General features: G+C 49.0%; 2 protein-coding genes across 4 annotated transcripts in view; one reads left to right on the plus strand and one right to left on the minus strand.

Annotated features, from left to right (window-relative positions):
* Window positions 1-24,774, plus strand: part of TG (thyroglobulin) — a 242,927-nt gene that overhangs the window by 134,094 nt on the left and 84,059 nt on the right. Inside the window, exon 39 of the mRNA XM_070481642.1 lies at window positions 5,088-5,290. Within this exon, the coding sequence (XP_070337743.1) occupies window positions 5,088-5,290 (203 nt within the window). The remainder of the gene's footprint in view (window positions 1-5,087; window positions 5,291-24,774) is intronic.
* SLA (Src like adaptor) overlaps window positions 13,161-24,774 on the minus strand; it is a 63,714-nt gene continuing 52,100 nt past the window's right edge. For all 3 annotated transcript variants that reach the window (XM_044781179.2, XM_014831309.3, XM_070481641.1), the window contains exons 5-8: window positions 23,045-23,148; window positions 20,416-20,547; window positions 16,045-16,177; window positions 13,161-15,169 (exon numbers count right to left, since the gene is read on the minus strand). In XM_044781179.2, coding sequence (XP_044637114.1) covers window positions 14,959-15,169; window positions 16,045-16,177; window positions 20,416-20,547; window positions 23,045-23,148 — 580 coding nt within the window. In that variant the 3' untranslated portion in view covers window positions 13,161-14,958. The remainder of the gene's footprint in view (window positions 15,170-16,044; window positions 16,178-20,415; window positions 20,548-23,044; window positions 23,149-24,774) is intronic.

Below are 24,774 nucleotides of genomic sequence, written 5' to 3' on the forward strand. Positions count from 1 at the left end.
AGGCTCTATGGAGGGGCGGCCACCACGCAGAGGATGTGGGAGTTCACAGCCTCCAGGCGCGCTTGAGAGGGAAAAGGGAGCAGGCGTGCCATTCAGCTCACCCCCAATAAATTTACGACACAAGCACACCATCCCCTTTCCCATTTTAAAAAAAGTACAATAGATTTTACTATTTAGAGAGGTTTTCTGTATACAGTAAAATTGAGCAGAAAGTACAGAGAGTTCCCACACACTCCTTTGTCCCTTGCCTCAGTTTCCCCTGTTATTGGTGAGGCACATTTGTTACAATTGATGAGCCAGTATTGGTACCTTGTTATTGACTGAAGCCCGTGGTTGACATGAGGGTTCGCGCTTCGTGTTTTACGTGCTGTGGGTTTTGACAAATGTGGGATGACGCGTGTCCACCATTACGGCATGACACAGAATAGTTCCACTGCCCTAAAACTTCCCTGGGCTCCGCCTATTTGTCCCTCCCCTTTTCTGTTTTACATGGCTGGAAAACTGCCATTCAGAGCACAGGGCTGGAAAGAGCCCACTACTTCGAGTGCCAGCCTCAGCCTGGTGTCCTGCACGGCGCACAGACTTTGCACACTCACAGGGAAGGGCCTGAGGGAAGCTCTGTGACTCTGTGGGTACCAGGGGCTCTAGGCAGTTCCTCCCCTCCGCATCCCATCACAGGCTGCCTGTCTTAGCATCAGATGATGCTGAGACCTTCGGGGCAGATGATGAGATAAAGGGTGAAAGGCAAATGCCTGGAAGCGAGCCTGGCATCAGCAGGGGCTCACAAGGTTAAGGCCTTTTCTTTCCATCGACAGCCTTCTTCAATAGTCAGGGCTGTGCTGTAGTCGTGTCCCGGCCCCGCATGTGGTCAGAGCTGCCTCCCATCGTGGCAGCAGCAGCCCTGGCATTTACTGAGTCAGCCCGGGTAGCAGCTCTGTGTGCTTCGTCTCACAGATAAATGTGTGCAGCATCTGCTGTCGTAGCCCAGAGTGAAAATGGTCCCTTGAGGACTCCAGACTCCAGAGGCGCTTTTCAAAAGGGGTGGGAGAAAGATAAAAACAGAAGCTCGCGCCAGTCCCGCGGCCGACTGGACAGATTTGTGGTCTCTGCGAGAGAGGCCAAACCCAACAGTCCTTAAGGGAGCCGTGGTTCCTGAGGAACGGAGCAGTTGGAAAGGAAGTGAGGGGGTCGGTGGGCCTGGGGAGGCCATTGCCCCAGCCTGGACCCTGCAGGCGGGACAGACCCTGGGGGCGTGGGACACAGTGATGATCCTTCTTTCTCTGCAAAGCAATGCAGAGAGGGGGACCAGGGGTGGCAGCGTGGGTCAGAGGAGGAGCGGGTGGGCACCGCCTCTGCAGGGCAAGGAAGCAGAGGAGGTGTGCTTTGGCCAGCGAGCCAGACAGAAGGCCAGGCACGGGAACATCATCATTACCTCATCATCCCTGGGGCGTTGGAGGCCCCCGACAGGGTCTGCCACCCTCTCCGACTGCAAGACCAGGCACAGAGTCCTGCCCAGCGGGAGACCCATCACAGGTGCCGTTTCTGCTACTGAAGACAGGGCACATCCTGCAAAGGGCCTCTGTAGGATGATGCTGGTACCTAAGCCCGGTTTGTTTTATTTAAGAAAAACCAAACAATCTCTATCGTGCTGTATGCCAGGCACTGTTCCGTTCCCTTTACGAATATTAACCAATGCAGTCATCATAGCAACCTAACGAGGTAGGTACTATTATAACCCCCATTTTACAGGTGGGGAAAGTCAGGTCTTGTTAAGTAACTTGTCCAGGGCCCCACACAGCTAGCAGGTAGAGGAGCCGGGACCTGGGCCCAGCTGGTCTGACTCCATAACCCGTGTCCTTACCCACCTCCCCGTGCTGCCTGTTATTGATGGCATCAATAATGACCTGGGCGAGAACCCACCATGAGCCCAGAATTGTGCTAACAAGCTTTAGAGGGATAGATGAAGAAATCAGATGAGCAGGTGAGGACCAATTAGACAGTGAGGGAACCACGGAGTGTTTGCTGGGGTGGTTCTGACCAGAGGGGCAGGAGGCTGCAGGTGGAGGGGCAGAGCAGGGCCGGCTGGGGTAGATGGAGAGGAGCTTTACCCTGTTGTCCAGAAATCTGCTCACACCCGTGTCCCCACTGGACTGGACGCGCCTGGTCCACAGAGAGCAGCCCTCTCCAGTTTCATGCCCCCCGCAGCTCTGCACAGCACGTGTTTGTGGCAGAACGGGGCCAGGCGGACCTGAGTGGGGCCCTGAGGATGAGGAGAGTTGGGGCTGCACACACAGACCGCGGGTGGAGTGAGTGGGGATGTGATGAGTGGACCCCCATGGCTGGACGAGAGCCGGTGTCGGACAGTGAAGGGAACCAGACCGCTTGGGGAGGCCGAGGTCCACCTTAGAGGATCTGAAAAGTCAGGAAGAAGTTTAGACTTGATGAGGCAGGAATGAGGGAGTTATGAAAGCTTTTGAGCAGGGACGGTTCCATAAATAGCTTAGATTTTCTAATGAAAATAGCACAGGGCCTTGCACATCATAGATTTTTCAACCAATGTTTGTTGAATTGTATTGAATATTAGGACAGAGCTCCAAGTGTGCAATTTAAGTCCCGACTTGATCTCACATTTGCTTCTTGCACCTAAACAAACTTTTCCTCTTGAGGCTCAGCTTCCTCACCAGCCAAGGACAGGGTTGGACTAGACTATCTCAGACCAGCTGGTTAGCTGCCTTCTGTGCGGGTCCCGGAGCCGTGTGCCCTGAGGGCCAGGATCTTGTCTACCTTCCTCTTCGCAGTACCTAGCATGATGCCTGGCACCAGGTGAAGCCTCTTGAACGCCCCCTCCCTTCTGACCTCCTAGGGGTCTGTTGACCCCAGAATGTCAGCATTGTAAGCAAGAAGCTGATATATGAGACGTAGGAGTCAGGGACATTCTCTTCTCCCCCATTGTCACTGGAAATTCAGGCCATGGTTGTCACTTCCCAGACTTGCAGGACTGGGTCCTGCTCATTGGCACGCTGCTTTCCTGCCCTGCCTGAGACCTCATAAACAAATGCTTTCATCCTAACAAATGAGACGTACGCGCAATCCAGAAAGGTCCACGGAGAGAATGGTGCCAATCGCGTCACCAAACCCAGAACATGAAATGCATTTGAAGAAATTCTGAAAAGTCTTCCCAGCTGGAAAAGTAATTTGGGTCATTTGTACCGGTCCGTCCTCGGAGCTGGTGTTCTCATCAGCTTTGTGAATACCAGGGTGGCGAATGGAGATGCAAGATCTTTCTGTTTTTCTCCTTGGGAATATGGGGTCTTGGTGATAGTTTCTCGCTTGATGCTGAAGCCCGTTAGTCATATCTATGGTCATTCATTCACCTAATACTTACTGAAGACCTACTATGTGCCACTAGTTTTAGTAGGGGTACAGTCTAGCAGGGAAGACAATGGTGACAAGTACCCTGAAAGAGGATGCTGGCTTTGCCTGAGGGCTGCCTGTGAACTGATGGCATAGCTAAGACTTGAAGGATGGCTGGGCCGAAGGAGGAGGAAGATAGGGAAGGCCCGGGGGAGGGGGAGGGCTCTGGGCAGAGGAAATCACCTGTGCCAAGCAGGGGCCTGGGAGAGGGTGGACTGGTGTGTTTGAGCAACTGATGGGCAGCCTGGGTCTGTAGCACAGGCATAGGAAGAGACAGAGGGGGCCCAAGAGACGGACGACCCAGTCCCATGGGACCTTGAATGCATTGGAAGAACTGAGCTCGTTCCTAAGGACAATGGGGTGAGATGGGAGATTCTAGATAGGATGGGGCAAGGTGTGTGTGTGTGTGCCTGTGAGAGACAGACAGAGACAGAGACATAGAGAGAGAGACTTGATCAAAATTATAAGCTAAAAAGACCACTCTGGGTGTGGCATGGAGAATTCATTGGCAGGAGGAATATGCAGATGCAGGAGGCCAATAAGAGGCGCTGAGCAGAGATGGCGGCTGAGATCAGTGGAGAGAGAGAGCCTGCAGAGAGCACATGGGGAGGGAGTGGGGATGCGGCAGAGCAGACATCAGGGAAGGCCCGCAAGGCTGTGCAGGAGCAGAATGGGTGGGTGGAGCTGCTTTTGAAGGAGAAGATCAGAAACTCTGGAGATGCTGCTGGCCAGGGTGCTCAGGAGACTTAGCATCAATTCCCTGGGGGACGGAAGGAACCTGAGGTGCCTGTGAGACAGCCTCCTGGAGAAACATGAGGGTCTGGAGCCGGCAGAGTGTTCTGAGCCGCTGGCGTGTGCCCCAGAGTCATCAGCGTGGACGTGGTGGTTGAAGCCATGGGATGGGCTGAGGTTTCCTGGAGCAAAGCTGGAGAAATGTACAGCCTCAGCCCACAGCAGAACAGGCCTGGGCATCTGGAGCAGTTAGTGGTGTAGACCGACAAGGAGGATCTGTTGAATCCAGAGGACGGCCAGATGGTCTTCGGCATGTAGTGTCCCAAAACACCATGGAGAAGAGCATGACTTTTTCGGTCTGGATCATACCGTTAAAAAAAATAATAATGTTGAGCTTTTAGTAGATATTTACTGAATTCTGTGAAAAAAGGAAAGAGAGATCAACTCAGTTGAATGTTATCGAAGGTCGCAGAGAATGAGGGAGTGGGAAGGAACGAGATCCAGAACCTCGCTAAACCTGGCCATTATTGGGGAGGCAAAGGTATGGAGAGCCATGGCAGTGGGTGAAGATGTGGGGCAGGAAGTTCATCTGCTTGCTACCCATTTGCCAAGCCGTGGGGTGGTCTGAACATGTACTGCCTCTAATCTGAGCAGCGGCCCTCGTCTGCCATGGGAAGCTGTGGCTCAGAGAGGTGGAGAAACACATCTAAGTTCTCCTAGCTAGCAAAGGCTGAAGCGAGAGTTCACACCTGGATGGGTCTGATTCCAGAGCCCATGATCTTGCCACTGCCCCACCCTGTATGTGGAGCCACTGTCCTGACCTGTGCAGACAGGAGGCTGGGTGCTCCACAGGTACCATGTGCCTGGCTCAGACAGCACTAGGATGATTAAATTCCAGGTTGCAAAATCACAAAGGGTTAAATGCTTTCCTCTCTTTGAAGGGTCCAGTGAGGTGAGTGGCAACTGGGGGCTGCTGGACCAGGTGGCGGCTCTGACCTGGGTGCACACTCACATTGGAGCGTTTGGCGGGGACCCTCGGCACGTGGCCCTGGCAGCAGATCGTGGCGGAGCTGACGTGGCCAGCATCCACCTTCTGACCACCAGGACTGCCAACTCCAGACTCTTCCAGAGAGCCGTGCTGATGGTGAGTCGCCTGTTCTGCCTCCAGCCTTGCTGCAGATGCTGGCCGGGCAAGGTGGTCCTCTCCTGCCTCTTGAGACCGTTGACTTCGACTACTTGGTTTTCCCTTATCCTTAGTCCTGAGTGTGCACCCTGCTTGTGGCCATCTTTCCATGCGCACGTGAGCCAGGATGCTGAGGGCTCTCCTGACTGCTGTCCACTTGTATCTAAAGTGGTAATGATTCTAGATGGTGACTATTTGCTTGGAGTGTCTCATTAGGGTTTAATGAACTGGACCCTCGATTACCTCCCTTGTCAATAGACAAACATAAGGGGTTGGGATGCAGGAGGAGAAGCTTTCCGGAAATCTAATGATGAGAGCACAGTTTAGCTGATACAATGCTGAATACACTCAACAGTGTCGCCAAAAACAGGAGAGAAACAGAACCAAGAGGACTCTCATCTACCCCAATGTCGCTTCCCTGATCTTCTCCAGGTTTGAACTTGGAATGTTCCCTTAAGCTGTCTGGTTTCTTCAATAGCCCGCACTCCATCCTCCCTGAGATTCTGTTCTTGTGACATTTTATTGTAGAACAATATTGGGTGATTCCTTGCTTTCGCTAGTCCCTTCCACCTCATTGGAAGGGTGAGGAGAGGCAAGGCACCCAGAGCTTATCCACATGGCTATCCAAGGAGTGGCAGGTAGGTGGGTCAGCAGCCACAGGATGAGGGACAGAGAAAGAAAAGTTTGGCCAATTAAGTTGTTGACTGTTGAATGAAGGCAAAGAATAGAACTCAAGATTCTACTGGATGGTCTGAAGCACCTGCTAGGTGACGATGATGATGATGGTGATGATGGCGATGATGATGGTGATGATGATGATGGTGGTGATGATGATGGTGATGATGATGATGATGATGGCAATGATGGTGATGGTGATGATGATGGTGAGATGATGATGGTGATGGTGATGATGATGATGGTGATGATGATGGTGAGATGATCATGATGATGGTAATGATGATGATGGTGATGACGATGATGGTGATGATAATAATATAATGATGTTGATGATGATGGAATAATTATGATGGACAAAATGACTTGGTTGACCACAGCATAAGCCCTGATGGCTATTCTGTCATTAATTAACTTCTAATTTTATTGAGCATCCACCTTAGGGCAGGTGCTATGCAAGGTGCTGGAAATCCCATGCTGAATAATACATGTCCTAGTTCTCAGGAAGCTTGTAGTTTACTGGGAGGAGTGAAAGACAAACACTTCAAGCAGATATTTAAAAGAAGGTCTTAGGGTGGCTCAGAGAGAAGCCCCGAACTCAGCACAGGGGACAGAGGTAGTGGCATAGGGGAGCCTCCCAGGAGAGGGAGTGTCTGAGCTCATGCTGAAGGCTGCGTGGGCATTAACTGTAGGCAGAGTCCAGGCGCCAAGAGAAAGCTGGATCTTCGCTGAGATCTGCCCATCACATGGTGTGTCTCGAGGACAGGGTCTTCGTGGGCAGTGGTGTGGCAGCTGGGAGGCAGAGAGCAGCCAGACGGCACTGAATCCAGCCTGGCTTTTATCCTGAGTGCATGGGAGCCATTGGAGGGTTTTGTCTGTTTGCTTGCTTGCTTTGGTTTCCCATGTTACATTTTTAAGTGTATACTTCAGTGGCATTACGTACATTCACAATGTTGTGCAACCATCCCCACTAATCATTTCCAGCACTTTTTCATCGTCCCAAACAGAAACCCTATACCTATTAAATAGCTCCCCCTTCCCCCTTCGTCCCAGCCCGGGTGACCTCTGTTCTACCTTCTGGTCTACGAATTTGCCTACTCCGGGTACCTCATGTTAGTGGAATCGGACACGACTTGTCCTTTTGTGACGGGCTTATTTCGCTTACCATAGCGTCTTCAAGGTTCATCCATGTTGTAGCCTGTGTCAGAGTTTCATTTCTTTTCAAGCTGAATAACAGACCGTTGTATGTATATACCACATTTGGTTATCCATTCATCTGCTGATAAACGTTTGGGTTGCTTCCACCTTTTGGCCACTGTGACTAGTGCTGCTATGAACACTGGTATGTCATCAAAGCGTTTTTAAGCAGGTGGGAAACTTCCTTAGAAAACGCTTTAGGAAGACTTCTCTTAGAGCTGGGTGGAGGATGAATTTAAGAGGAGCAATGATGGAGGAAGAGAAAGCAATGAAGACAATATTAAGTAACACAAATTAAGGGAAGATGGAGAACTATTGAGGCCAGTGCCGTGGACCAGCCAGCAATTCTAGAGACCATATAACCACACCCCAGCTTTGTCCAGCCTTCCTGAGATCCAAACCCTTGATCATAAGGAGGGTAGGCGAAGTGTCATTGTTTGGGCATAACTGATGCTAAATCAGCGTCATCGTCATCCTCCCCTATAGGAAGCAGTGCCACCTGCCACTTCGTCTCTCTCCTTCAGCCGTAGGAGCATGCCAGTGTTCCTTGAAGGGTCCATTCTCTACTCAGCCTCACGCAGGCAGGTTCCTCTGCACGGAACCCTCTCCTCCCATCTTCCTCTTTGCCTGCCCTACTCATCTTTCAGGGAATCCTTCTAGACTTCTCAGTCTAGAGCTGGACCCCCTTTATATGGCTTATGCTGTCTGTACTTCTCATGATTTCCCACCAGTAAATAATTATTCCTGTTGCCATGTCTGTCTCTCTCACAAGACTGCAAGCTCTGGGAGGGAGGGGCCAGGGGTGCACCCAACACAGCTTCTCACAGTAGATGCTCCATAATTAATATCCAGGCAGCGAATGAGCCCGTGAATGGAGGACTGTGCCCAGGGACCCGCAGACTATCCACTCCCCTCCCTCCCAGCCCTTTCCTGTGTTTCTTGTCCTTTGACTGGGGTTTTATTCAATCTGCCCTCTGTAGCGGCTCCTTCTTAGTGGCAGGAGGTCTGAACACAAAGATCTTTGAATTCCTGGTCTTGAGAACAGACCTTCCCGCCTTTGAGCCGATCCTGAAGGGCTTTCTCCAGGGCCGTCTCAGCCACCAGACCCTCACTGGGACCCAGGAGACACCAAAAATACCTTCCAGTAGGCCCAGAAGGCAGAATTTTCTTTTCGAAATTTCTGGAGGGTTTAGGTGTTTGGGGAATTTCAAAACTAATCTGTTTTAACAAATGGTAGAGTATTTAAAAATAAACCCTCCGTCTGTTTTAGTCATTTAGGAGCAGCTTTTACAACTGCTCCCAGAAGTCCTTGGGATGCATGTGAAATTATTTGGAATCGAGAGACCTAAAATGCTTCAATATATTAGCAGTTCTTAAACGTGTTCTTTACCAACAGATGTTGGGGAACAAATGTGAGTTGATGATATATTCTTGGATAAAATCTTAAATTTTTCTGCAAATCTTGGGGCTAGAGCTGTTGAAATATCGGGCGAGACAGACTCTCATGATAATTAATAACTCAAATTTATTTGTTTAGCATGATTGGGGCCATAAAGTACTTTCAATATATTATCTCATAGAGTCCTCACATTGATTTGCCAGGAGTGTTAATGTTATTTCCCATCTAGAAATCCAAGACTCAGGGATGTTTAGTGACCTGCTGGAGAACACACAGCAAAGAAGGAGCTGCATCAGGGGCTAGGACCTAAAGCCAAATCCTGCATTTTCCCAGTCTATGAGGCTGCTTCTCCTGGAACTTGGGACTTTTTGGGAGTCTCAATGTGTCAGAGAAAAAGCCCAGGCCTGGGATCAGACAAGCCCGCATTAAGATCCTGGCTTGGGGTGAAACCCTTCCCTCTACATTCTTCACGGATAAAACAGGCAAGGTTAATTCTGTCTTCCAAGGCCCTGAGAAGTGGTCATCCTATAGGGTTTGCAAAGTGTCCTGCACACTATAGGAACTCAAGAAATCCCAGTGGCCCCGTCCCACGCCAAGCATAGGCAACTCCAAGCAAAAGCAGGTCCAAGGACATTTCACCTGCCTGGGGGCCGGGATGGAGGAGGAAGAGGGGTACCTTATTACAAATCTGCATTCTGTGCCTCTGATGCCCTGACCAGTTTGAGGAGAAGATAGAGGAGGTCGTGTCCTCTGCCGTGTGATTCACAGGACCCAGAAGAAATTTCCATTGCTTTCCTTCGACATTGCCCCAATTCTGCATTCCTCAGAATGAGGGCCAGGCCCCATGAATTGGCTTCAAGCTGAATTTTCCTGTCTCCTTTCCTGCTCTGTTCCTACACGAACCCATCACTCCAGGCTCACCAGCCGGGACCATTCCTAGAAAATGCCACGGCTTCTCTAGTTCTTTCCATTGCTGTGCTGCGGTCAGCACGTCCAGTTCCCCACCTGGAAAGTCGCTCCGCCCCTCAGGCCTCAGCTGAAACAGGGCCATGAAGCTTCTCCTCATCTCTTAAAACAGAAAGAATCTTGACAGTCAAGAGATTGCTTTTTAGCTGTTTTTAGGAATTCTGCTTTGTTTGCATGCTCGTTATTTTTCTAACATATCTTATTCCAATTCTGCTATGATTGGGGATGTGAGTTTATCCTCTTCGTTCTTCCTTAACATTTAGCACAGCATCTGGTCCAAAGAGGACACGTGAGACCATGCTGAGTTCCATTCAGCTGGTGGGGGGAGGTGGTGGGCTGGGCCCAGAGCACCATTTTCTCCTCTTTTTGCACGTGCGTCGTAATGTGACCACTCTCCCCTGTGCTACTCTCGACCAAAATTGACCCAGCTAGGAGGTCGGCCCCGTGGCCAAGTGGTTAAGTTTGTACGCTCTGCTTTGGCGGCCAGGGGTTTTGCCAATTCTGATCCTGGGTGCAGACACAGCACCGCTCATCAAGCCATGCTGAGGCAGCGTCCCACATAGCACAACCAGAAGGACCTATAACTAGAATATGCAACTATGTACTGGGGGGCGTTGGGGAGAAGAAGGGGAAAAAAAAGAGGAAGATTGGCAACAGATGTTAGCTCAGGGCCTGTCTTAAAAAAAAAAATTGACCAAGCTGTTCATGGTCCGTGATGCTTCCATGTATATTTTAGAATAAGTTTATTGATTTTTAAAAAATATTCCTGATGGGAATTTGATTGCAGTGTCATGGAATTTTTCAATTAATTTCAGAAAAATATCTATGTTTTTATGGGGTTAATTCTGGCATCCATGAATCAGGTTAACACCATAACCACGAATGTGGTACTTTTATCTCTGTAGGTCTTTTCATAGAGTTTGGAACTTTTCTCCATAAAAGTTTTGTGGAATCGTTGTAGGCAAATCCCTATGTGTGTCATAGTTTGGTTGGCACCATGAGTGGTGTCTGTTTTTCTATTGCGCTTTCTAGTTGGTAAATGCTGGCAGAGGAAAGTAAGTTGGTTCCAAATTTGCTGAGCTCTCTTAGCACCTTCTAACACTTTGTCTCTTGGTTCCATTGGATTTTTTATGAAGTTATCTCGTCCTCTGCAAATAACGGCAGGTCTTCTTGTGTACCTGTTGGAGCAAAAGGCTCAGCTTCTCTAACAAGGACACCCAGCACTAACGCAGCTTAAATAATAAATCCGGGTCTTTTTCTTCTCTTTCTCATAACATTTCCCAAGGTGAGGAGTTCAGGGGTCTCGTGATCTCTCAGGGCCTGGGTACCTTCTAGGTGTTTCTCTGCCATCCTAGGGCGTTGTCCTCATCTTCAGGGCTGAGTCTGGGTGGCCGGGGGTTCCAGACAGCAGGGAGGGGACAGAAAGAGAGGAGGGCCACCCCTGCTGACCTAGGGTGGACGAGGGCACATTCCCTCCTGTGGAGCCCCCAGGGCCGTGCAGACCCACATCCAACTCGCTCTCCTTCTCCTGCTTTCTTGTGATCATTCTTGTTCGTGTTTTTATCAGTCATATGAATCTTAGTCTTTAAACATGTTTTCCTTTTTCAATCTTCTTTATGACTGCATTTTAAAAATCCTATTTCATTGGGGCTGGCCCCGTGGCCGAGTGGTTAAGTTCGCGCGCTCTGCTGCAGGCGACCCAGTGTTTCGTTGGTTCGAATCCTGGGCGCGGACATGGCACTGCTCATCAGACCACGCTGAGGTGGCGTCCCACATGCCACAACTAGAAGGACCCACAACGAAGAATATACAACTATGTACCGGGGGGGCTTTGGGGAGAAAAAGGAAAAAATAAAATCTTAAAAAAAAAAAAATCCTATTTCATTGAAGTCTGCCTTTATCATAATCTTCCACTTTCTCTTCATTTCCTTAGCAAACTGCTGTTCTTTTGGCTTCTTGAGTTGAAAGCTAACCTTGCTTTTCATTCTTTGTTTACTGATCAATGGACTTCAAACAATAAATATCCCTCTTACTATTGTATTAGCTATGCCCCCGAAGTTTTGAGAAGTAGCAATATGTCATATATTTTTTAAGTATTTTATTATTTCTTGCATTATTTTCTTCTTAACACAAGGACATTTTTTTTTGGCTTTTAGAGTCGTAGACTTTTTACCCATCCTTTTGCAAACTGATTTCCAATTTTACTGCATTATTATCATAGAGCGTGAATTAGAGGATGCTGACTTTGAAATTTATTAGGACTTTCTCTGTGACCTAATATATTCTTCACTTGTCGGCAGAAACATTATATAGTGTTATCGAAATCTTCTGTCTACTTATCGATTTACTTTTGCTTATCAGTTTTTGAGAATCATGTGTTAAAATGTCCAAATAAAATTATCTATTTGTCTCTATAATAGTTGCTTAATACATATTGAACTTATATTGTTAGATTAATATAGGTTCAATCATTATATCTTTTTAATGTATTCCTTTTGTAAAATCTCTCTTTGCTCTTAGGTAATTTATTTTCACCTTTAATTCCATTTTGCCTCAAAATTCAACTCTTTTTCCTTTTGTTCATTTTTGCATGAAAAGTTTTCCATCCCTTTACTTTCAAACTCTACATCTTTCTGTAACTGTGTCCAGTAGATCATACAATGCCAGAATTTAAAAAATTCATTCTTGACACAGCAGCCAGTGTGCTATTTTAAACATATAAATGAAATGATATTGCTCCCCTACTTGGATCCTTCCACTGGCTTCCCATTTCTCCTAGAATAAGCCCTAACCTCCTTTCCCTCCTGTCCAGGGCCCCGCAGGACCCATCTGCTTCCCGACAGCTGTCTCTTCCCCACCTTGGCTCCCTCAGCCCCAGCCACCTGGCCTTATTTCGGATCCTTCCCCGTGCAGTCTTGCTCCTGCCCACGGGAATCGCCATGCTGTCCCTGCTTCCTCCAGCATTCTTCCTACATCTTCGCATGGCTGTTTGCTCTCATCTTTCAGGCCTCGGCTCTACCATGAGCTTGGACATCTCCCCTGGGAAGCGTTTCCTAAGCATCTGATTAAACCATCCCTGGCCTGTCGTGCTCCCTCCTAGCAGCCTAGGCCACCTTCCACACTGCATTAGTCATCATTGGAAAGTTTCTTGTTTATGGATGATATCAAGCTCCGTGATACCAGAGACCTCAGCTGGTCTTGCTATAGCTCCAGTGCCTAGACCAGTGTCTGGTTTTTAATAGGTGCCCCAAAATATTTGTACAAAGGAATTCTTGGAAGAATGGATATCAGAGGTCTCCCAGGTAATATGCAGAAGTCTCCAGGTGAGGCAGAATTTTCCTAACAGTCACTAAGGACTTGTTCTCGCCCTCAAATCCTTATGTCTGCCTTCGAGTTTGATAAGACACCCCCAAAAGTCATAAAATCCGGTTTTCTTAAGGCTACTCCTTGAAAAGAGGCTGAACTGCTTAACGACTGTTCCTGGATCTCACTTCTCTTCAGTTGCAGGTTTATTTGAAAATTCGAAACCCCACAGAGCTTCTGAGTGACCCGCCCACCCACCTCTCACAGGACGCGCTCTCCACATTCCAAAGGTTAAATATGTAGTAGGTTTATTTTAATCAGGAATAAATACATGATTTAGCAAAGTGTAATGCTTCCCACTTAGAAATCCCTCTGAGTACTCCCCAAATGTCCTAACCACGTTAGTCACAACGGAAAACAATACATAAGACGCTGTACAGACATCTAGAGTGGCGACGTCACCCAGCCTTATGGTGGGAGTCAATGTCCACAGTGATACATTCATTTCCCATACGTTGGCTGCTCGTTTGAAACAGCCCTTTGGGATTGTTGAGGAAACCACAAATGTCTTCTGGTATAAACACACTGGAATGTGATGATACAGAAAATCACGTCAGCGCATATGCACACGACACAAGCACACGATCTCAGATCTACGGAATGCGTATGGTAAACAGACTCCTCATATGGGGCAGCGAGAGGCACTGCGTGCACCCCTATCCCCCTGAATCCCTTTGCAACAGGAGAAAATGAGTCACGGATGCATCCCGGACCCCTTCCTACAGGATCCGGATTCATGGCCTGGAGATAAATGCGTCTTCTTTAGATCTTTACTGTGTTTTCTCTCTCATCTCTTAAAATGATGTATGGCACAATTAAGCCACTCTTAATCCCATCTTTCCTGGAGCTCAGCATTTTTATTCATGTGGATGCCAAACCCTTTTGGAATAAAATACTGGATAAATTAACTCTTTAGAACTTATCGATTTCCTTTTTTCAAAAAAATCCAGGCATTCTCACCTACTTAATCCAGCCAACTCTCTAAAGGTCCAGCTGGAACAGGGGGTCCTGGGTCCTCCTCACCTGACTCCAATCCTACCAAAAACCAGGACCTGATTTCTCCTTTTACACCCCATTTTCATTATTGTTTACACACTTTTCTGCCTGATTACACTGTGAGCACCTCTACTGGGGTCTGGGGCCTATTCATCTCTTTTTCTTTTTTTGACCTGATATCTTACATGGGTCTTAACACAGGGCCTCTGCAGGCAATCATGAATGAATAACTGATGCATTAATATAGGCAAGAATCTCAGCGTGCCAGAGATGCGCTTTCTGTGCTGCAAAGCCATGGCTGGGGACAGGGTGAAAGTTCGCACCGTTCCAGGCCATTCTCTTGCTCTCCCTACCAGCAGCTTCTCCTTCTCCCGGTTGCCTTGCCCTCTATAGAAGGACGGAGGCCATCCAATCTCTGCACATGTGGTCTGGGTACTGGCAGGCCAAAAGGATCTCCTGATTCCGGGCTAATAAGGAAGGTTAATGTTTAGTGTCACTGAGTTCCCTTAAAAAGACAGGAGCTGCGTACCAAAGATCTCTTTAGGGATTGGTTAAAAAAGGTCAATGCAGGGGACCAATCTGCAAACCAGGACCTTCTGCCAGGCCACCGCTTTTGGGTCATCTTCTCAGGCTTCTTTCGTTCCGAAGTTCTCTCTAATGGCCTCAGCGTGTGACCATCTGGACGGTTTGTTGGAGAATGGTCCTCGTGTACTTCCTTGTGAGAGAGTGTCTGTCTTTCCCACAAACACGACAAGCACACACACACACACACAGGGTTCTTCTGAAATGTTGCCTGATCGCATCATGAGTCAACATTGCGTGATGTCCTGTACTGATCAGACACCAGGGATGGGTTCCCTTTGTCATGGTGTGGATAGAGAAGATGCGAGGTCAAGTCTCCACGTGGCTTCTCTTGGCTTCTGGGAGACGTGAGGTTCCCCAGGGACCAGGGGGCCTGCCTCTCTGTAAGACCCCAGGTGACAGTTCTAGCCTCTGTTCCTTTTGGGCACACACCATGGTGTCTGCTGTCGGGCTAGTCTTCAAAGTACGGTGGAGGCGAGAAGAAACTCTTCCTCTTGCTTCCGCTGTACATCAAGGAGAGGCTTTTCTTCTTTCGGTCAAAGGAGGTGCTGTCGTCACTGGTCAGGGAGAGGTAGGAGGCGATGCTTTCCCGAAGGCCGTAGCTGAAAAGAGACTCATCCACGCCCAGTGGATTCTCTGCCCCCTCTGGGTCCTGCTGTAGTCTGCGAGGCGGAAGGAAAGAGAGCAGAGGAAGAGACAAAAGAGAGAGACATGGAGGGGTGGAGGACAGGAAAATGAGAAAAAGAAGGGAAAAAAAGAGCCTGGTTAGTATTTCTCTAACTTATTGTTCTAATTCTGGTTCTTACATTTGTGGCTGCATGATCTTGGAGAGAGAACACTTAAACTCTGTGAATCACCATTTTTTTTGATGGCTAAAACGTCCGACTGTAAATTTTAATGAATATTTCTTTATGATATTTACGAGGGAGAGCAGTTTTATTCATCTCCCAGGCAAGTCTGATCTCTGATTTTCTTTGAATTTGCCAGTGGGGTGTCTGAGTCAGTGTTTAATTAGTAAGATAACCCACCAATCCCCAACTACAGATATTCCTTAAAATACAACAGCTGACAATCAGACAAAACAAGTCAGTGGGAGACTATTTTCCGTAAAACAAAAAACAAAAAACAAAATCGCCTTAGGATTTTGCTGGTGTGTTTAAGCTTTCTGTGCGAGTTTAAAATAATCTTAAATTTACACAAGATTTATTTGCATGTTACCCTCTAGGATCCTAACAATTAGAAAAAAGCAAGGCGGTATCTTTCAGCTGGAAAATATTCTGTTAAAACTGAGTGGGGGCTCGACAGATGTCTGCAGACCTGGGGGACGGAGGTTCTTGGCAGGGAGTTGAGCACTGAGGCTGAGTCTGTCTCACAGGGGGCAGTGGGATTCCACAGGTCTGCATCTGCCCTGAATGTCCCCTCTCGGGTTTCAGCAGGGCTGGCTGTAACTGACCATGGTTATCCTCTGCCAGGCTCGAACACTGGTTTTGGGCTTACACTTTCATGGGACACACATACACACAAACACACAACCTACCTGGACACCCTCTTCCAGTCGAAGGTCTTCTGGCGCAAGGTGACAGGCGAGGCAGGTGCCCTCACTGCCGGGGTGGTCGTGCTCTGAGTGAGGCAGGGTGTGGTCAGCACACAGCAGAGGCCATCAGCCACCTCTGAGGAGGGAAACAGATGGCCAGTCAGTGACTCTGGGACGCTGCAGCCAATGAGGGGTACGGGGCCTGGGGGACCATCCAGTACAGCTCCCTGGTTGTTCACATGGGGAAACTGAGGCTACGATTTGAAAGGGGCATGGCAGGGCTGAGAGTCATGCACCTAGATGTTGAAGAAATGTTAACATGGCCTGAAGATGCACTGCACTTAGCTTGGCACGGGTAGAGAGTAAAGATTACGATCCAGAACCAACCAAACTTGAGTGTGAATTTCAGCTTCACCCCTGATGGTGAATCACCTTGAACCTCTCTAAGCCTCAGTTTCCTCAACTGCCAAATGGGAGGAGTGAGTTACCGAGTGAGCACAGCTGGCAGAGTGCCCCTGTGAGCCCCAGCCTCCAGGGTTCCTCCCTAAGGGGCCGTTACATCAACTTTTTGGCGTGAGCCTCTTGCATTCAAGGGGGTGCTGTCTATGATGCCAGTCCCCCCAAAGCATACAAAGAAGCATTTCACACAGCACAGGTGGGCTAATGCATTTGTAGGAACAAAGGAAGATAAAAGAAACAAGGAAAGAAGACAGGAAGGGAGGGAGAGAGAGATGGAGGAAGGAAGACAGGAAGGAAGGAAGGAGAGAGAAAAGAAAGGAAAAGGGGAGAGAAGGAGGGGAGGGAGAGAGAAAGACGGGGTGCAGGGGGGTGGTGAGAGAGAGAAAAAGAGAGAGGGGGAGGGAGGGAGAGAGAGGAAGAGGTGGGAGGAAGTGAAGACAGCACAAAAATGATCAAAGACATAGGAAAAGAAGAGGAGAAAAACAAAGGTAGAGGCAAAAGAGAGAAAGTGGATGAAGAAAAATCTCTCTTCTGTAGCCTAGATACGCATGCACAAAGCGAATGAAAATCAAATAAATCCACTCTTGTTTCCCTCAGCTAGTAGGAAATATCTCAGCGTCCAGAGTCCCTCATCCTCCAGGAGTGTTATGATGCATCCTCCATCTCTTCAAAGCCTTCCACCAGCCATGTCTTAGCGAGAAAGACTGGTTCTGGCTGTGCTCAGGCATTCTCATAGATGGAGGAAATTCTGGGTGGCCTCCATCAGGTTAAAGACCCCAGTGCTTCTCACGTCACAGGGGAGATGGAGTGGCCAAGGATGCGAGATGCTGCTGGCCTCCAGCAGGACAGGACCACCCCGGCCTGGGGCGAACCCATCACCAGGTGTTAGGAAGCACATTGCATCTCTGGCGCTCTCCGCCTCTCCTCTTATTTATGAAGCTCTCCCAGCGTCCTTGCCAAGAACAAAAAGGAATTGTAGCCGAAGAGGCGAACCCAGGCTATCAGAGGGTGGCAGTCAATAATGACTCGTTTCGTGGTTTTCAGTCTGACTTTCACCGTGAACTCAAACGTCCACCCACACTGGCCCGTGCCAAGAAATGTGAGATTGGACCCTGAGGTTAGAGGGAGCTTAATTGGATGTGAATCTGAAATAATTACCTGTCATGGGTTGGAAATTGAAACGACCTCCCAGGTTAGGAGGTGAAGGAGACCAAGTCAGACACAAAGACTAAAGCGATCGACGGCAGTAGGCAGCCCAGGAGTGGGCTCCGTAAAGCCCTTTCTAGGGAAGGTTAATACTGAGGGTGAAAAGGAACTTCTGGCAAAGAGAAAAAGAACTAACAAGTATAAGCAGCTGGCATGAGCCCTGTGTTGATCTGGGGAGGCCCCAGTCAACTTTGAGCTGTCACTATTGTCACACCTGCTTCTGGAATGAGGACACTGAGGATCCTGGGGTCACGTCACGTGCTCAGGGTCACAGAAATGTGAGATTCCAAGTCTCCTTGACTCAGAACCAGGCCCTTGCTCCAAAAGCAACTCATTACCACTAAAAAGGAGCGGAAAGAAATCCGACACTGCTTCTGGGGTGTGGACACACTCATCTAATTCTCTCCAGTCTACAGAACTCTCCAGAACACTCATTCTTCTCACACCCTTTGACTCCAACCACTCTCCATTCCAGGGTCCCAGTTCCCCATCCCTTTACTTTCCTGGCCATATTTTAGGACTCATTTGTGTCCCACCCTCTCTGTTCTTCAATCACCGCCACGCGTGGAAGATTTAGGTACCAGATATTTCCCACACTTGAATTTATTTTTTTTGGTCCTAACAAGAATCCTATAAGAGGCATTGTAATCCCCATTTTATAGGTGAAGAAACTGAGGCTTGAGGATGTTAAGTAATTTGCCCAAGGGCACCAGGATAAGAAACATAAGCAACTTGTAAAACGAAGATGTCTGTTCAGACCCCTGAGTGCACAATTTCTCTGACTCTGTGCCTTTGGGAAGAATCTGGTGGGAGGTAAAATTGGCCTCGTTGTTTCCACGTTGGGGTCCCCAGAGGCACAGGAAGCCCTCCAGGCTCCCAGACCCTTTTCAGTTATTCGCAGGGGTGAACTGATGCTTGCAATGCATTTATTGATGCAGCAGCCAGGAACGTGTTTTTGGAAGGCCCTGCTTCTGCAGGGGCGTGAGATCCTTGGGTGTCCCTGGCCTGGAAGCCTCAAGGACCTCCCAGACTGTAAAGTTTTTGCGAGGTGGCATCTTTTTCATGTTTGCTTTTGTTTATGCAAAACTTATGGTCTCCACACCTCTCAGATGATTGTTATTAAAAGCCAAATACCACAACCAACCTTTACTCATAATCAGTAAAAGTTGACTGTTTCCAGGACTCCCTTCCTCTTTCATTTTTAGCTAAGCTGCTCAGTTCTCAGCTATCACAGAAACAACATTTGTTTAGCTTTTCTTTTGCATCTGCCACATGCCAGGCTGTGATGGACGCCCTACACGACCAATCCCATTCAATAATCATTGCCACCACCTGCAAGGGCGCTGTCTCCCCCACCTTCCGTGAATGGAGGACTGAGCCTCTGAGGGGCAGAGGTCTCTGCCCGAGGTCTCACAGAGCCCAGATCCGAGCTCAGGCCTGGGTCGCCCAAGCTGCCATCCCTCCATCACGACTCGTACTTCTCACAGGCCAAGCGTGATAACCAAGGCCCTGTGGACTCCTCCTTTCTCCTTCAAATGCCCTTCAAGATGCCACACCCTAAAGCACGCTGGCAAAGATACCCCAGGGTGTGAGATCTCACTTCCTGAGCCCGGAAGAGGAAAGATGGTGACAAAGTGAAAGTAATTTCTTCTCCCCTCCAATACTCGGGGAAGGAAGGAAGAAGGAGACACCTGCTGAGTAAAGGGGCAGACATTTAGTAGGAGCCTGCTTTCACGTCCGGCGCTTCCCATGCATGAACTCGGTGAGGTCTCACAGCATCCCCGAGGCAGGAACAGTTAGTATGTGCATTACACAGAGAAGAAAGTGGGGCACAGAGGTGCACAACTGGCACAAGGTTGCCCGGAAGATCTGGGATATGAACACAGAGGTTCCACAGCCAACTTTTAAAAGTTTAGCCCACTTTTTACCATTTCTCCCTTTTCCGTAGGGTAAAATTTCAACTCCTGACCTGGCATTCAGGCCTTTCACAGTCTAACTCAAATTTCCTCATCTGACTCTACCCTATCCCATCACCTCCATCAAAACCACACTGTGCATCCGCCATCTTGGAGGATGCTCCCATGCTGGTCACCTCTCTCCTGGGTCCAGGAAGGACGTACAAGTGAGTGAAGTACAATGTCTGGTCATTTAGACCTTGTTGGGAAACATAGAGTAGTCCACAGTTAACTAGGCCACAAGGCAGAATGAGAGGAATTCAGGGGGACACCTGGCCTCTACGGGAGCAGCGAAGACGGGCAATGAATCCCACCTCCTGTCATTACGCAGGGGGCTTCCCGTTGGCTTGAAGGCTGAGGAGGATTTTGACGTGCAGAAAAGGGGAAATGAGTGGCGTTTCAGAACAAAGCCCCAGAGGCCTGCAAATGTATGGTGCGCCGAAGGAAGCGCGAGCTGTTTGCGGTTGTGACCGTAGGGGCATCCTGACTCGTTTCCTTTACAGGTAGACAGAGGGTGAATTTGAGCTTAGCCGCATTTTACTCACTTGCGCAGCTTTCACAGGCAGTCTGTTTTAGCCTGAAATTCACAGTCCGAATTAGCAAGAGCATATTAAGAAGGCAGGATGGACGGACAGGACAGCCAAGGAAGTCCCTGGCGTGTATCGGTGACCTGTGTGCATCCCAGACTGAGGGCGCCACAGGGCAATTAGCAAAGAGAGGCTTCATTGATGGGTCCTGATGGAGTGTTTCTTACCGGAATAGTGGTTCACGAGATCCTCCAGGCACTGGAAGGTGAGCCTCGGGGAAATGTAATACCAGTTGTTTGGCAGGCGGAAGATACGGTAATGCTTCACCTGCAGGTGTCTCACCGAGAGTGAATAGAAACCTGCAGAAGATGGAGGACACGTCAGTAGCATTCTACATGTCCCCACATGAGAGCAGCCTGCGGAGGAGCCCCCCCACCACTGAAGCCGAGAGATGCTCTCAGCCTTGTGATATCGTGACGATACCCTGACTTGCATGCTTGTCTTTGGAACAGCAGCTGCTAGAACCCATCTGCCTGGATGGAGCTCACCCCAGGAGCATACTATCTTAGCAGCCGGGGTGCACTAATCCTGTCACAATACAAGTTTTCAAGGGCATGGGCTTAGTCTGTGCTTTGTGACCTTCCCATTCGAGCGGCTTCCACGTGCTTTTGTGGGCCTTGGGACCAGGTTAAATGATCAGAGTTGGGTTGCACCTTGTGGCTCCAGGGCCAGTGGTCATTCTTGAGTCCTTCCTGCATGTAAGTTCTATGATGTTTGTGCTGCCGTCTTTCCTGCTGTCCCACCAGTGCCGCCATGCCACCCATTTGAGGGGCCTTACAGATACGCCCCCATTTCTTGGTCCCTATTCCCTCTGACTTAGGCTTGGTTTTCTCAGAAATTTGGAAAAGAGGCAATTAAGACATTTTTGTGGTATCCCTAAGAAGCAGGTAAACCGTGTTATTTCTCCTGAAGCACGATTAGAGTAATGACCCCATATGGGTTAGAAGAGCAGAACCTTGGGTGAGCGCCTTCCCCTCTCTTAGCCTCGACTTCCCCAAATGGAAAGTGAGAGAATGGGGCTTAGGTCATGTTTAAGGGTCCTTGCTGCTCTGTCGTCTGGGGTCCCAGGAGGGAAGTACGCTCTAGAGGCGGTGAGGGGGCAGGTCCGTAGCATGTACCAAGTCTTTGCTGTGTGGGCTGGGCAGGGTGCTAAGCTATTTCCAAGCAACCTCTCTGTTGAGTCTCAGAAAGACCCCAGGAGGTATTGTCCCCAAATATCTTACAGATGGAGAAACTGGGGCCCAGCGCCCCTGAGCCACATGGCCAGAGGCACACAGCTCGGAAAGGGCAGACCTGGGCTTTGCCCCTTGTCCCCGGCAGGCCTCCGAGAGCATTGATGGGCAGCCCTCTCTTTGCCCCAGGCCTGCCCTCTGACTCAACCCAACATGTGTCTTCTGGTAATGTCAACGGGGACTGGAAGTATGGTGAGCAGGTCAAGGGGCAGGTGGAAACTTATCAGAACTTTGCATACCCAAGGGAGCAGAGCCCGCCACCCCCACCCCAGCCCCACTCCAGCTGCACCTCTGCCTGATGACAACTTTAGTTTTAGACAAACTTTGGCACTTCAAGCTGGGATCTCTCTCCCCCACCTCTCGGCCATGCCAGCTTAGAGGGTCTGAGTCTGGGTCTCCTGCCTCGGGGGACCCCAGGATATGCACAGAAGTTTCCCCTTTGCTTTGATCTTGCTGTCCCTCGGCACATTCAAGTTTTTGAGCGAAACGTTTTCCTTGGATTTTTTTATCACTATGTATGGTCCCTGCATCGCCAGAGTTAAGGCTGGTGCTCGTTTCGGTGAAGGGCTCCAGCACCAGGCAGCCCTGGCGCTTAATAGACGAGTGGGAAATACTCTCAGATGCCACGTCTCTTTTCTCTGATGGCAGGTGTGCAAGAAGCAGGCTAAGAACTGGAAAATATCTTCTCTATGTAAAAAGCTATGATTATTCTCAGTCTGGGAAAGCCCTAGCTGCTAAGTATTCTGTTCCTGTGAGTTTAAGTGCTTACTCTGACCCACACAGCGTGCTAAGCACTTTCCTATTGTGAATCCCACGTTATAGGTAAGGAAACCTGAGCTTGGAGAGACAGGAGACTTCTTGGTAATTCACACAGCCCAAATGAGAGTTCGGGACCCTTGCTCTGAGCCACGACAGAGCCCTGCTATTTCTTTTTCACTGAATTACTTAACGCATAGGATGTACAGGAATTATAAGGATAAGGATCATGTATGTAAGCAGGTGCGTCTGCTTGTGCTGATGCTCTAAGCTCTCTGATTGCATCATAGGGCACAGCGGGAACTGATATTGAGGGTCCCCTGTGCAGCGAGAGCACTACAATTATTAGTGCAGTTGAATCATACCGCAACCTCACAGGGGAGGGGCTTTCTCTCCATTTCACAGATGAGAAAACTGAGCCCCGAGAAGTAAATGGCCCGCCCAAGTCAGAGAGCCTGAGAGCACAGGCCAGGCCTAGCTGGAGGCCCATGGGCTCTCTGCGCCAGGTGCTGCCGACGCCTGGCGTTCGCTTTTCTTCTCGGCTGATGGGAAATTTTCCAGCAGGAGTCAGCAGGGCCTGCTATGGGGCAGGGCCACGGCCGTGCCCACGAAGTCCGGGCTACCTGTTTCTAGGCCCCCAGCTGTGATGCTGGCCTCACCGGCGGTGTGTGGGCGCAGGGGGCTCACCACATTGGATGGATTTGTGTGCGTCATGGGAGGAGGGAAAATGAGCTGCGTGATGAGTCAGCCGGGAGCAAAAGGTGCTTGTCTGACCAGAGCATGGAAAGATGAGTCGCAGGCCGCTCACCTTTCTTGGTCTCACTCTCTCTGATCATGAAGGAGCCGATCTTCGTGTCTGGCAGCTGCAGCAACTCTTCGGCCTTGTCTCTGCCCAGTCCTTCAAAAAGCCAGCTGGGAAGCAGGGGGACAGCCATGAGTATGTATCCTGAGCACTGAGCACGCCCTCCCCCAGAACAGACAGGCGGGTGCAGAATTAACATTGAGGCCCAGTTAATATAAAACTGTCGGGATTAAAAAGAGGAGGGCAATCGACTGCTCCTTCCTTCCTGCCTTCTTCCTACTTCTAATCTTTCCAGTAAGATTCCTGAATACCTACTGCATGCCAGGGATTACTGCGGATAATGAGGACACAAAGATGCACAAAACATATTTCTTATCCCGTTTGTCAAATGCCACCTGCACTGTGCCCGTTCTGCATTACATAATATATCAGTATTTTAAAATGAGATAAGGGACCTATCTGGTAGATTGTTTACTGTCTGCCTCCCTTATCCTTCAATTTCCCAGCCTCTCCCTCACCACCCTGTGAGGGCAGGGACTGTGTCTGCCTTTTTGGGTTCCATCTTTGTGTCCAGGTTATCAAGCTTGGCGTACATTTGTGAATGCATGGGTGGACACAAGAAAGAGAGCAATAGTGGTGCATCGTTTCACCAACTCGACAAGCCCCACTTTGCATTCATTCTAGTTCCTTCTTGTCTTCTCTTTCTCGACATATTTTAAGCACAGTTGTCATGGCCCTATGCATGTGCATGTGTTTCTTTCTTTTTTTTCACCTAACACTAAAAAAAGGCGGTTGTTAATCCCGGAGTCCTGCTTTCCGATGAAAAGTTCGCCTTCCGTAGGAGAGCTGACAGTTCTGAATACTCTTTAGAAAGCAGCTCATACACAAAGGAATCAATGTTCAGAGGAAAGGGCCCTCAGTCATGTTTCAGAGCAGGCTCGGCCAGGTCTCGGCGTGCAAGGAAATGCTTTGTTAGCAGCTGGCTGGTGCGCACTCGGAAGCAACTTCGCATCGCTTTGAACGGTCTCCGTATTTCAGTGAGTGCACCTCGCCTTTTAATCCACAGCTCTGAGTGCGTGTGTGCTGTGGGGAATATTAATGCTCTCCTGCTTTGCACCCTTTAACGTTCCCCGTGGCACACAAGTGGGTCACTGAAGGGGCCAGCTGAAGTACCACGTGTGAGAAGACCCACAGAAACAACCTCAGATGCCATTTATTTATGAACTGGTTTCCAAGAGCGCTTCTGTTGTTAAGACGGTGATTATACCATATTTGGCCAAATATTTCAACTCTTCCCTTAATTCTCCACAATGTATAGCATATTATTTTAGTGTACATGACAAGCTTTCATCCTTTCAAGTCCTTACATGAAATTCCACTTATAAAAATGAAGACAGTGTAACAATAACAATAGCCGTGTATGAATACTAATTCTGGGCCGCATACCATATTAAGCACTTGAAATCTAATCCTCTTATCAACCCTCTAAGACAGGTAGTACGACCTCTTTCACACCGATGAGGATACTGAGGGTCAGAGTGATCAAGTAATTTGTCCAAGTTGCCCCATGTCAGCAACTGACAGAGCTAGAATTGGGACGGCCAGTTCCATAACCACTATGCCGCACTTCCCCTCTTCCTGTTCTATATTTTAAGGACATCTATTGCATGTGCTAGATTGGAAACTCCCTAGGGTCATGATTCCGTTTTATTCGTCCGGGTTCCCCACCACCCCCA

Source organism: Equus asinus, chromosome 12 (assembly GCF_041296235.1).
Source record: "Equus asinus isolate D_3611 breed Donkey chromosome 12, EquAss-T2T_v2, whole genome shotgun sequence".
Lineage (NCBI taxonomy): Eukaryota > Metazoa > Chordata > Mammalia > Perissodactyla > Equidae > Equus > Equus asinus.